Below are 14,418 nucleotides of genomic sequence, written 5' to 3'. Positions count from 1 at the left end.
CATCCAATTAATTATCCATCACAGGATCCACTGAATTAATTATGCATCATGGGATCCATCCCATTAATTACCCACCATAGGATCCATCCCATTAATTATCCACCATGGAACCCATCCCATTAATTATCCACCATGGAACCCATCCCATTAATTACCCACCATGGAACCCATCCCATTAATTATCCATCACAGGACCCTCCCCATTATCCCTCAGGATCATCCCAGCCCTGGATGTTGGCCCCGGCCAGAGGTGAAAGCGGCGCCTCCGGAAACTTCCGGGCATTTCCCACCTCCCCGGCTTCTCATCCCGCCTCATTCCCGCCTCTGAACGGAGAGCGAGCAGCTCCAAGATCTTTGCTTAATTAATGATTAAGGCTGGGAGATAACGAAGCCATAAGGAGATAGCGGAAGAAGCGAAGCCGGAATCCCTCCCGGAGCAGGGTGGGGACGATTCCAGGAGGGAATAATTACCTCTGGACACGGTAGACGCGCGTCCACGGCGGCACCAGGGCCAGGATCCTGGCCACCAGATCCACCAGGGTGCTGGGGGGGTAACTCCGGTACCTCCCGCTTTTCCAGAGCTCGTAGAGCCCGGTGCCGCGGATCACCAGCGTGGGGTAGAGCTTCATCCCGTCAGGGCGGAACGCGGGGTTCTCGAAAAACTCCTGAGAAATAAAAAGAAAAATAAAGAGTCAAAGCAAAAAGAAACAAAAAAGGAGTAAAATAAAAAAAAGGGCAAAGCAAACGTTTCCCGGGGTTGGGAGCTTTGGATGAACTCGTTTCCAGAGGAGTTTTGTGGTTGTAAATTTGGGAATTACTGAGAATTCCCGGCTTAGGGAGAGCTGTGAATATTTAAGGGCTGACAGCGTTTTTGGGAATGGAAAATCTGCTCTAGATTTGCAGAGGAGGCCACGGGAGGAAAAAAAATCCACACAACACCGGGACGAGTCAATTCCGTGTTTTCCTCGTATTTTTCAGCGTGAATTCAATGGATATTGCCCCGTTTATTGTCCCAGAGGACAATAAATGCGGGACAATTCCCGCTCGGAATTGGAACAATAGGGATGAGTGAGAGCTTCCATCTCGGCATTAATCGACGTTGGCTGGGACACGGCACTGGAACAGCAATGGAGAAAAACAGATTTATCCTGGATTTCTGCTCGGATTTATTCTGTTCCTCCGTGTCATTCTCCGCTCCAAGTGAGCCCGGAGAGCAGGAGGATGAAGTGCAGCTCCGATTCCCCTGCCTGAATCCCAGGCAGAGCACCCGGCTTGGGTTTTTCCCAGACGGAATTTTGGGAATGACGATTAAAATAAAACCGTTCCAACAAAGGAAAAGTAAAATCAGGAGCCAGGCAAGGATTAAACTGATTGAAGTGACGACACGGCCTCGTTAGGCCGGATCTGATCCTGGGTTAGAGCCTGGGATTTATTCCTGGGATGCTCCCCTGATATCCAGGGCCTGGTCCCTTCCAGCGCGGTATTCCTGCAGGAACCGGAATTCCCACTTGGATAAAGTGAGTTAATGGCTGCTGTGACCCCACCAGCTGCGGCCCCAGGGCTTTGCTGGAGTCCTTCACACACTGTCATGGAATCCTGGAATCATGGAATCCTGGAATCCTGGAATCCCAGAATCCTGGAGTGCTTTGGGTGGGAAGGGACCTTCGATCCCACCCCATTCCAGCCCCGACACCTCCCACAATCCCAGGGTGCTCCAGCCTTTCTTTGGACATTCCCAGGGTGCTCCAGGGATTCTCTGGGAATTGCAGCCCAGCCTGGAATTCCTTCCCAAGATCCCGGCCCAAGCTCCCCTTTCCCAGTGGGAAGCCATTCCCTGGCTCCGGGCCCTCCAGCTCTTTCCCAAATCCCAGCTCTCCTGGAGCTCCTTTAGCATACAGAAGTGGCTCCAAGAATTCCCTGGATCCTTCCCTTCTCCAGATGAACATTCCCAGCTCTCCCAGCCTGTTCTCCCCACAATATCCCAAATTTTTCTTGCTTCTGTGCAACGTAAAAAGACCTCTCTGCTACCAAAACCCCACCCTTGGCCTTTCCTGATTTAAACTCCACCCCAAAAGTCTCCCAGCAGCCCTGCTGGCTCCCTGTGCTTCCCAAACCCAAAACTTCTCCCGGATAAAAGCCCCAGAATGGATCAGCTCAGCTCCAAGGCCCACCAGATCCAGTGCCAGGATGGGAAGAAGGTCAGGGATCACAACAATCCAGGTTTTTTGTGGCTGATTCCCTGGCTGGATCCAGCCTGGAGCTCCTGTGCAGCTCCAGGGGAACAGGAGGTGGAAAACGGAGCCTGGAAAATGTTTTTCCAGTCAGCTCAGCCTCCAGAGTCCCTCAGACACAACCTGGGGTCAGTCTGGGAGATAAAACAAGGTCTGGAGAGGCAGAAATTCCATGTAAAGACGTGGAATCCGAGTGGTTTGGGTGGGAAGGGATCTCAGAGCTCATCCCATTCCATCCCCAACGCCTCCCATGATCCCAGGCTGCTCCCAGCCCCGTCCAACCCGGCACTGGGCACCGCCAGGGATCCAGGGGCAGCTCCAAGCTTCTGCTGGACTTATGGATCAGTTCAACTTCTCCTCAGCGAGCCCCTGGATGCAAAGGGAGAGGAAAACCCAACTCCCCGCGCTCCTTCCAGAGCAGGAGCCAGAAAATCCATTCCAGCTGTCCTCAGCCAACCCAAAAGGGGCTGAATTCCACCTTTTGTGGGCGGTCAGTGGAAAGGCAGAGAAGGAACGAGGAGATGCGAGCGGCACCGAGGCAGGGGAGGCATTCAGGGGTGAATCAACCACTCCAGGCAGAACCTGGGTTAACGTTCCCCGTCATCCCGAAGCGGGAATGATTCACCAACATTCCCATTTTTTGACACTCAGCCAGCAAGGCCGAGGTCACCGGTGGAGGTTGCTCTCCCCACCCCGAATTCCGTCCCTTCGCCCCCTCTGCGCCTCTGACGTCAGAGCACGAACCCGGCCGATAATTCTGCTCCCCGCTGGCTTTTAAAAATCCACAGATCTCCCTGTTAATTCCTCAAGCTCTTCCTCAAAACACTCCTGGAGCCGATTCCCCGAGTAATTAATTCCAAACGAGATAAGGGAGCGGCGGCGGCGGCGTTCTTCCCCAGCTCCTTTTTTTCCCTGTAAATCCCAATATTTAAAGGCTCAACCTTTCCCCATTCACAAACAGCTTTTGATGAAGTTCCTCCTGAAACAAAGGAAGCAGAAAATGCCAGCACGTGCCAAGCTTTAAAGGAAGAATTGCAGCTTTTTCTTGTGTTGTTGGTTTTTTAGATTTTTTTTTTTTTAATTAGACACCTTAAAAGGTGTCTGGGGCTGATAAAAACCCTTCCCAGCCGTTTCCTGCCAAGACAAATTGAATCCCGAAAATATTTGTTCCGGAGGCCACCATCCATAGCAGCTCTGGAGGTTTTCCATCAGCTGCTGGCTGAGTCAGGGCTAATCCACGTGAGAAGTTAAAGATGACCCAGGGAGGGCAGATCCCAAATTTCTGAATCCCTGGGGGACTCAGATTATTCCAAATGGAAGCAGGACCAACTTCAAAGCTGCTAAACCAATCCTCCTTGAAGTTTTACCCCCCCACCTCGAGGCAATTAACAGGTTTTAGATAATTAAGATGGACGCTGAAGGAAAATGTAAATTTGGGGGTGTGGTCAATGGGCAGGACATGAGAGATTACAGCAGCAATTTAACTGAGGTAAAAATTTAAATTTAAATTTACATTTAAATAAAGTTAAAATAAAAGGTCAGCAGCTCAGATCAGCTGAAACTCAAACCTGGAGGTTCACATGGACTCCTCCGTACCTTGAAATAACATTTCCCAGAACATTCCTCAATTTATGGGATATTAGGGAAAACCTGAGGATTTTTTCGCATTAAATAATAACCGTGGAGTTGGTTTTTTTCCAACTCCCACCAAAAGCTTTCTGTGACATTGAAATTGCTGTCCAGGAAAAACGGGATTACGGGCAACCAAAAGCCAACCTCTGCCAGGTCAGAACACAACCCCAAAATCGTGGAATGGTTTGATTTGGGAAAGATCCTCTCGTTCCAAGGAGGTAAAACAGGAGATGGAATCGGGAGGTGTCGCCCTGAATTTCAATATTTTCCCATCACCGCGCTCTTGCAAAAACCTTTTAAATCAGGAAACCCTTGGGTGACCCAAGGGAAAGGTCAGAGGATTTGGGATCCCCATCCCTAAATTCAGCATCAGCCAATATTCCAAGCTTCCACCTGGAGGTTTGAATCGGATTTTCCTGACCGTGCAATGAACGAGAATCCTGCTTCAAAACCACCCTGAAGAGCTGCAGCTCCCCGAAAGGAGAAAAACGAGGTGATTTCATGGGATTCCACGTGAACATTTCCCAGCCCCGAGATTCACCTGCCACCTTTAATCTCCTCGCTCTCCAGGTGTCCGACTGCCGGAGCAGATACCGCTTCGGGGATAAAAGCAGCAATTTTTGAAAGCAATTTACTGAAACCTCGGGATTTGTTCAGAGTAAAGGTCACCAAAACCTCTTTTTGAACGAGCGGCACGGCCACCGCCATCGGAGACGGACTCTGCCCCTCAACCCGATCCCGCAATCGGCTCCTTCGCCGCAGCCCCCGCGTGAAAAGAGATGATTAAATTCAAATTCTGAATAAGACGAGCATTATCTGAGCTCTCCATACCCCATCCCTTATCTCCATCAGCTGGATTATTTATAGCACTTGAAAGCTCCTGCCTTGAGTGACACTTCCAACTCCGCGGGGAAGGAACAATCACTTAGCGCTTTAATTACGTGCATTAACAGCAGCTCGTGCCTCCCGAACTGCGGCTCCATTTTCCCTCCCCGATTTGCATTTCCCCCTCTCTTCCCCCCATCAATGCCGGGCTAATTAAAACCCTGACGATAGGATCTGCATTCAGCGGCGCAGACAATGGCCCAGTGACCGAGAAATGCAGATTCCAGGGTGCCTTTGCCGTGCCTTTGGAGCAGCCCGGGAACACCCAGGGCCTGGAGCGGCTTCGGCACCTGCCGGGCTGGAAATGGACATTTCAAAGTCACTCAGCTCCAGATCTCTCAAGGATGCCACCTCGGAGGAGTTGGTGTTTTCAGAACGCAGAGGTTTTATCTGGCGGGTTTATACGGAGGTGGAGAGTTGATTTTGTACCATTTTATCTTTTTTTCCGTCCTCAAAGAGCAACGATTCCTGCCCATTCCAATGTTTCTGCTAATGTTCCCACCAGGAGAGCGAGACAAGAGGGGAGGAAGCCTCAAGCTACACACGGGGAGGTTCAGGTTGGATATTGGGAATAATTCCTGCTTGGAAAGGGTTTTCCAGCCCTGGGCAGCGGTGGAGTCCCCATCCCTGCAGGGATTTAAATCCACGTGGATTTGGGGGGACACAGATCCCTGGTGGAGTCCCCATCCCTGCAAGGATTTAAATCTACATGGATTTGGAGGGACATGGATCCCTGGTGGAGTCCTCATCCCATCCTTGGATGGATTTAAGTCCACATGGATTCAGTGGGACACTGATCCCTAGTGGAGTCCCCATCCCTGCAAGGATTTCAATCCACATGGATCTGGGGGGACACAGGTCCCTGGTGGAGTCCTCATCCTTGGAGGGATTTAAATCCATGTGGATTTGGAGGGACACGGATCCTTGGTGGAGCCCCCATCTCTGGAGGGATTTAAATCCATGTGGATTTGGGGGGGACACAAATCCCTGGTGGAGTCCCCATCCCTGCAGGGAATTAAATCCACATCAATTTGGGGGGACACGGATCCCTGATTTAAATCCACATGGATTTGGGGGGACATGGATCCCTGGTGGAGTCCCCATCCCATCCCTGCAGGGATTTCAATCCACATGGATTTGGAGGGACACGGATCCCTGGTGGAGTCCTCATCCCTCGAGGGATTTAAATCCACGTGGATTTGGGGGGACACGGATCCCATCCCTGGAGGGATTGAAAATCCCTGGATCCAATGTTTGGATTCAATGATCTCCAGGGGCTTTTCCAACCTGAAGAATCCCAAATCGCTTCCTCTTAATGTCTGCGCTCACGGCAGAACCTCCTGCAGACAAAACCGAGGGGAGAAAACTCCTAAAGATACAAAAATTTCCATTTCCTGTAAAATATTCCGTGCCCAAGGGAGGGGAATTGCTGCAGCTTTCCTGACCATCCTCGGCCACACAACAAAACCCGTTCAAGCTGCCAAATTCCCCGTTACGGAAACCACCGAGGAAAAAGTGACCCTCGGTTCTGTGAGGGTCACCAACACCTAAAACACCTCAGACTCTTCTGGAATTTCCCAGATTTTGAGTGTCAGGTAAGAAAACCTTGGAGCTGCAGGAAGCTCCTTCATCTCCTCCCTTCCCCGGCAGCCTCAAAATCCTCAAACCCACAGATCAAAGGGAGTTTTTCCAAGTGAATCCTCACCAGCCTCAGCTCCAGGGGAACATTTCCCACACTAAACCCAGGAATCTCCCCACAGACCAGGAAACTGCGGGAAGAGACGCTCCTGCCTCCCATCCCAGCCCTTCCACGGCTTGTTTCCCCATGGAATATCGGGATCCGCAGCAGCCGACGCCGCCGGGGAGCTGTCTCCAAAACCAGGAGATCCTGGGCCTGCCGGGACACAACCCAATAACCAGGAGAGACATGGAAGGCTTGGAAAAGTCCTGGAGCAGGAGCAGGCTGACCTTGGAGCGTGGGTTTGGCCGCCGAGCCCCAGACAGATCTCTCCAGATTGTGCTCAGCGCCCCGAGCAGCCCCATCTGCCTGTCGGCGGTGCAGGTGCTCCGAGCCAGCCTCCATCCATCCCGCCAAAAACCCGGGAGAATTCCTCCATCAATCTGCTCTCAAGTTCCACCTTCGCTTTTCCCCTGCGCGCCGGCTCCCGGTTTTCGCCTTTCTGGGAGGGTCAGCGTTCCCCTCGGGCGCAGCGCAGGAAATAAAGCATTTTTCATTGTCTCCAGCAAGCCGTTCCTGCAGCGTGGATCCCTCAAAAGCCTCCCAAAATAAAAACCAAACCCCAGCGAGCCCAGCAATTCCATCCTGCTTTGGATAACCCAATCCTCCTTCACCAACCTCGTGCTCTCCCCCCACCTCTCTCGGCACCCCCCCAAATGCTTGCAGCAAAATCATTCTGCTTTTTTTTAATTTAAAAAAAAAAAATATATATACAAATCCATGCAAAACCAACAATTAAGCCCTCAAAAATTTAATTTGGCCCTTGTGGTTTCTCCACTCAGTAGCTGATGGAGATCTGCACTAAAAAAGGTGTTTAACCGAGTGATGCTCTCTTTGCAAAAATGCCTGGGAAATTTGCACTCTCTAACCCTTTACTCCTTTATTTTTGGCTGCCTGATCCCGGCCATATGTTCATTATTGACTTCAGCAGCAAGGGGCCTCAGTGAAAAGAAAAACAAACAAGAAAAGAATACCAGAAAACAATTTCTGATTGGTAAAAAAAAATATGTGTTCCTGGCTTTTCTGGTGTAAAAAGCCCCAGAAGAGCGTGGCTGAATGAGCCTGAGCAGCCCGCGGGGTCTGGGGGCTGCAGAGTGCAGAAATCATCCCTCGGTTTGGGTGGAAAAAGGGTCAGAACTGCTCCTTTTGACTGAGCAGGAGGTTTTTGTGAATGGGAGGCTGCTGGCAGGCGGTGATTGGCATTATCATAACTCTGGTGGTTCGTGCGCCGCAGGAAAATGGGTGTGAGAGGGAAAAAATCCTCATTTTTAGTGACAAAGGCAGCAACCCGAGAGCAGAATAAAGGCAGCTTTTCCCACACAGCAGTGGAGTTTTTCATACCATGGAATTGTGGAATGGTCTGGGTGGGAAGGGACTTTAAATCCCATCCCATTCCAACCCCAACACCTTCTCCAGGTGGCTCCAGCCTGGCCTTGGACACTGCCAGGGATCCAGGGACAGCCACAGCTTCTCTGGGAATCCCATCCCAATCCCTCCCAACCCTCACCGGGAAGAATTCCTCAATATCTCACCCAAATTTCTCCTTTTCCATCTGAAGCCACTCCCTGGTTCCTGCCTGTCCAACCCTTTCCCAAATCCCAGCTCTCCTGGAGCTCCTTTAGGCTCTGGAAGTGGCTCCAAGAATTCCCTGGATCCTTCCCTTCTCCAGCTGAACATTCCCAGCTCTCCCAGCCTGTTCTCCCCACAATATCCCAAATTTTTTCTGCTTCTGCGCAACGTAAAAAGACCTCTCTGCTACCAAAACCCCACCCTTGGCCTTTCCTGATTTAAACTCGACCCTAAAAGCTTCTGAGCCCACAATTCCGTGGAAGTGGGCACAGACCAGGGCTTTCCGTGGGTGTTTTATCCACAGAAATATGGGAGCAATTAGGCGTGAAAAGAGTTTCCAGAAATAGCCTGCTCCTTACTACCACCATCCTCATTAACATAAAAATTAACCCCGGCTTTGGTCACAGCTCACGGACCCCGAATTGTTCCTGAATTGAGGCAGCTTCTGAGCAGGGAGATTTCCCCAGATTCCAGAAGCTTGAGGAACGGCGGGACCGAGCATTAAACAACCTCTCATGGATGTGACCACCAAAAATAAATTAAAACCAAAAACCAAAAACCAAAAACCAAAAAAAAAACCAGTGAAAAAGCCACATTTTCAGCCATAAAACCACCTGCAAATCACAGCTTTTCAGTGAGATGTTTAGAAGGAGCTGAAAGGAAAATCGTTTACCCCACTAAACACTTCAGAGCTATATTTAAAAACACAGGGAACTGTCTTCCCACAGGAGGAAAAATCAATGCAGATCAGCACTCTAACTGTCTTTTATTACAGTTATTAAAAGCTCCTGATAGAGGTGCAATATTTTAGTTTCATTATGAATTTCATCTCCTTGAGAAAAACCAGAGCCCTCAGGAAAAGCCAGGCCTTATTTACAGCTGGAAATATTTGAAGTTTTGAGGTAACATCACCCACTTTGTAAAAAGGAAGGACACTCAGATCATTTCACCATCATTTTTCCCCCTCAGATGATCTCACCCTCATTTTTCCCCTGAGATCATGTCACCCTCATTTTCCCTTCAGATTATTTCATCTTTAGATTATTCCACCCTCATTTCCCCCTCAGATCATTTCCCCCTCATTTCCCCCCCGAGATTATCTCATCATTATTTTCCCCTCAGATTATTCCGCTTTAGGATTATTCCACCCTCATCTTTCCCCTCAGATTATTTCACCCTCAGATCATTTCCCCCTCATTTTCTCCTCAGAATATTTCCACTTTGGATTATTTCTCTGCCATTTTATCCCCCAGATCATTTCCCCCTCATTTTCTCCCTCAGATCATTTTCCCCTCATTTCCCTCCCAGATTATTCCACCCTCATTTTCCCCTCAGATTTTCTCACCCTCACTTCCCCCTCAGATCATTTCCCCTTCAGATTATTTCCCCTCAGATTATTCCACCTTCAGATAATTCCACCCTCATTTTCCCCTTTCTTTTATTTCACTGCCATTTTTCCCCTCAGATCCTTTTCCTCTCAGATCATTTCCCCCTCATTCTCCCCTCAGATCATTTCCCCTTCAGATTATTTCACCTTCATTTTCCCCTCAGATTATTTCCCCTCATTTCCCCCTCAGATTATTTCACCTTCATTTTCCCCTCAGATCATTTCTTCCTCATTTCCCCCTCAGATTATCTCATCCTCATTTTCCTCTCAGATTATTTCACCTCATTTTTCCCCTCAGTTTATTTCACCCTCAGATCATTGCGTCCTCATTTTCCTCTCAGATCATTTCCCCTTCATTTTTCCCCCTCAGATTATTTCACCATCATTTTCCCCTTCAGATTATTTCCCCCTCATTTTTCCCCTCAGATCATTTTCCCCTCAGATCATTTTCCCCTCGTATTATTTCACCATCATTTTCCCCTCAGATCATTTTCCCCTCGTATTATTTCACCATCATTTTCCCCTCAGATCATTTCCCCCTCAGATCATTTTCCCCTCAGATCATTTTCCCCTCAGATCATTTCCCCCTCAGATAATTTCCCCTCATTTTCCCCTCAGATTATTTCACCATCATTTCCCCCTCAAATCATTTCCCCCTCAGTTTATTTCCCCCTCAGATCATTTCCCCTCGGATTATTTCCCCCTCATTTTTCCCCTCAGATCATTTTCCCCTCAGATCATTTTCCCCTCGTATTATTTCACCATCATTTTCCCCTCAGATCATTTTCCCCTTGTATTATTTCACCATCATTTTCCTCTCAGATTATTTCCCCTCAGATCATTTCTCCCTCATTTCCCCCTCAGATCATTTTCCCTTCATTTTCCCCTCAGATCATTTTCCCCTCAGATCATTTTCCCCTCAGATCATTTCCCCCTCAGATCATTTCCCCTCATTTCCTCCTCATTTTCCCCTCAGATCATTTTCCCATCATTTCACCCTCAGATCGTTTTCCCCTCATTTTCCTCTCAGATTATTTCACCCTCATTTTTCCTCTCAGTTTATTTCACCCTCAGATCATTTCTCCCTCATTTCCCCTTCATTTTCCCCTCAGATCATTTCCCCTTCATTTTCTTCTCAGATTATTTCCTCCTCATTTTCCCCTCAGATCATTTCCCCTCAGATTATTTCACCTTCATTTTCCCCCCAGATTATTTCACCATCATTTTCCCCTCATTTTCCCCTCAGATCATTTCCCCCTCAGATCATTTTCCCCTCTCCCCCTCGGAGTCCTCTGCATCGTTCACATCCCAGATGCATCAGGCCTGCCACTAAAATTAGCTCATTTCTGGGAAATTGCTTATTTTGCAATTCCTCCAGAAAAAAAAAAGAAAAAATAAAAAAAAAAATATAAAATATCCCATCTTGACACATGACTAAGAGAAGGAATTTTCATGCTGAACTCATTCAGTGATTGTGTTTTATTTAAAGAACACGGGAGCGGCTCTGCAGATGGGAATCCAAAATCTCCTTTGCCAAATCCTTGTCCCCACGAAATGGCCCTGCCTGCGTTTTTGCCCTCATAATTTTATTTATGTCATACTTTAGATGGACACACGGGATCCCCTCAGGGACAAAAAAAATAACTTTTCACCAGCTGAGGGTCTGGGCAGCATCGCCAGCTCCTGGGACACTTCAAATTCCCAATCTTCCACCTCTCTTCCCTGTTTTCCTTTTTCCCAGATTTATTTCACCTCTGAGGGGGCTGCTGGAGGAAGAGCACCAATAAACCACACTCCAGCAAACCCCATAAAAATAAAATATTTTTAAAGGCAGACACAGCTATATTCTCTCCATTAATAAACCTGTTATTTATAATGTATAACATTTATTTTAATTAGAATATTAATAGGTTATAAATAACAGATATATACAAATTCCTAAGAATTATTAGGGTTCCAAAAGCTGCGATCCTCCTATTACCACGGAGCGAGGAATTAACACCGGCGCCCCGGGAATTCTCCAACCTCCCAAAGTTTTGGGTTGGTTTTTGTTTTGTTTTGTTTGTTTTTTTGCTCCAATCCAAAGTTCTGCCTGGCAAATGTGATTCATGAATCCTCCCAAGCATTTCCCCCCCTTCAGAGCCACCTCATCCCTCTCCCGGGGCAGCGGCGGAGCCGAGCGTTTATCGCGTTCCGCAGGATGAGGTGTCTGCTCCGGTAACAATTCCATTATTCCCGCTGAGTCCTTGATTTATCCTGACCATTATTCTAATTATTTTCTCCGACCACCTGCCTCGTGAGGCTCTGCTGGGCTCTGCCTGGGTTTTTTTGGGGGTTTTTTTTTTTTAGTGTTTGTGTCCGTTGGCGCTTTCTGGGGGGAAGCAGAGCGCGTTCCCTGCTGCCCTGCGGCGTTCTCCCGTGTGCGGAACAGGGTGGAAAAGACCTGGAGTAGGAAGGAAATCCTCCCAGGCTATAAAAAGAATCAATAAAAAAGCACGGTGGAACTGGGACAAAAAAAAAGGGAACTGAAATTCCACAGTGGAGGCAGGGAACAGGCCGCATCTTTCTGTGGAAAGAGCACGGAATCGGAGAATCCCGGAATTGTTTGGGTTGGAAGGGACCTTAAAGCTCATCCCATTCCCATGGGCAGGGACACCTTCCACTGTCCCAGCTCCAAACCCTGTCCAGCCTGGCCTGGGACACTTCCAGGGGTGGAATCCACTGGGATGGGATCCACAGGGATGGAAACCACAGGGACGGAATCCACAGGGATGGGATCCACTGGGATGGGATCCACTGGGATGGGATCCACAGGGATGGGATCCACTGGGATGGGATCTACTGGGATGGAATCCACAGGGATGGAATCCACAGGGGGGGAATCCACAGGGATGGGATCCACTGGGATGGGATCCACTGGGATGGGATCCACAGGGATGGGATCCACAGGGATGGGATCTACTGGGATGGAATCCACAGGGATGGAATCCACAGGGGGGGAATCCACAGGGATGGGATCCATCAGGATGGGATCCACAGAGATGGAATCCACAGGGATTAAATCCACAGGGATGGAATCCACTGGGATGGGATCCACAGGGATGGAATCCACAGGGATGTAGCCCACAGAGATGGAATCCACTGGGATGGAATCCATGGGGTTGGAATCCACTGGCATGGAATTCACAGGGACAGAACCCACAGGGATGGAACCCACTGGGATGGAATCCACAGGGACGGAACCACAGGGATGGAATCCACGGGGTTGGAATGCACTGGGACAGAACCCACTGGGATGGAATCCACTGCGATGTAACCCACAGGGATGGAATCCACCGGGATGTAACCCACAACCTCTCCGGGCAAAACCAACGAAGATAAAACCACCACAGACGATACATTCACCCTTACCCATCACAACATTTTGAATTATTACCAACGAAACCACAACATTCTGAATTATTAGGAGCAGCTGCTGAGCACGCACAGCCCGCAGAGGCCTGCGAGAGTCACTGCTGGGAGAAAAGCGGGAAATCGATAGGTCGGAAGGGACAGAAGGAACGTTCCTGCTGGAGCTGTAATTACCTGCCCCGGTTGAAGAAGCACCCGGCGCTTTCCAGGCCAAGGTCAGCACCATCAGCAGTTATTCCCTTCCCAGGAGAAACCCCGGGATTTATTATTCCAACTGGTGCTGAAGGTGCTCAGAACTCCTAAAGTCAACCGGGCTCCTTTGTGTCCGACCTTCTCCCGAGCTGGAGAGGAGCGGCCAGAAATGGAGTTATTTTGTCCAAAGTTACTCAGAACTACCCCAAAATCCAAGATTTTATAAAGATCCCTGGGGAGCCATGGGTTTGTGGGAAGACAAAGAGCTGGGAGTGCTCACCTGGAGAAGAGAAGGATCCAGGGAGAGCTCAGAGCCTTTTCCGGAGCCTAAAGGGGCTCCAGGAGAGCTGGAGAGGGATTTGGGATAAAGGATGGAGAGACAGGACATAGGGAATGGCTTCCCGCTGGGAATGGGGAGCTTGGGCTGGGATCTTGGGGAGGAATTCCAGGCTGGGAGGGCGGGGAGGGGCTGGGATGGAATTCCCAGGGAAGCTGCGGCTGCCCCTGGATCCCTGGAGATGTCCCAGGAAAAGCTGGAGCAGCCTGGGATGATGGGAGGTGTCAGGGTAGGAATGGGATGGGATTGAAGGTCCCTTTCCACCCAAACCATTGCAGGATTCTGGGATCAAGGACATTCAGAATTCATCCTGAAGATTTTTATGAAATTCGGGGATGGAAAAGGGAAGGGAGACCCTTCCTGGAGTCCCAAATTCCCAATGAAGCTCCTGGATCCCAAAATTCCTTTCTAGAAAGGAGTCAGGATGGGGCTGGATCCAATCCCAGGCTGGGACAGCCATGAATGGAGGGAATTCCCTGGGAAAAGGGAATCTTGGGAAGGAATTCCAGGCTGGGATGGGCTGGGCTGGAATTCCCAGAGAACCCCTGGATCCCTGAGCGTGTCCAAGGACAGGCTGGAACAACCTGGAATGGCGGGAAATGTCCCTGGGATGGGACTGAAGGTCCACGAATCCCACCTGAACCATTCCGGGATTGTGTCAGAGGATTTCTCCACTCGGTTCCTCGCTCGTTCTCAGCAGATGAAATATTTGAATTTTTTCCAGCCTGGAGTGAGATTTCCACAGCCCAAAACGGACAAAAGTTGTTTTATCGACCCGAGACAAGGATGTAAAATTGGAATTTTTACTGAACCCTCCAGCTGTATCCTTGGGAATGATGGAATTCCAGGGATTCACCTGGATATTTCTGTTCTCTTCACCAGGAAATGAACCAATCATTTGGGTTTGGTATTTTATTCCCTGGTATTTAGAAGGATATTTGATAATATCATTATTTTATAAGGATATAATAAATTATTTTTTGTTAAATAAAAATTATGAAATAAATTATTATATTATCATATTTAATATATATTG

General features: G+C 48.9%; 1 protein-coding gene across 1 annotated transcript in view; it reads right to left on the bottom strand.

Moving 5' to 3' along the window:
• Positions 1 to 446: 446 nt before the first annotated feature.
• Positions 447 to 14,418, bottom strand: part of ELP3 (elongator acetyltransferase complex subunit 3) — a 48,079-nt gene continuing 34,107 nt past the window's right edge. Inside the window, exon 7 of the mRNA XM_015623090.3 lies at positions 447 to 665. Within this exon, the coding sequence (XP_015478576.1) occupies positions 468 to 665 (198 nt within the window). The 3' untranslated portion in view covers positions 447 to 467. The remainder of the gene's footprint in view (positions 666 to 14,418) is intronic.

Source organism: Parus major, chromosome 3, assembly GCF_001522545.3.
Source record: "Parus major isolate Abel chromosome 3, Parus_major1.1, whole genome shotgun sequence".
Taxonomy (NCBI): domain Eukaryota; kingdom Metazoa; phylum Chordata; class Aves; order Passeriformes; family Paridae; genus Parus; species Parus major.
The sequence above is the reverse complement of the archived record's forward strand: the minus strand, read 5'-3'. Positions and strand labels throughout refer to the sequence as shown.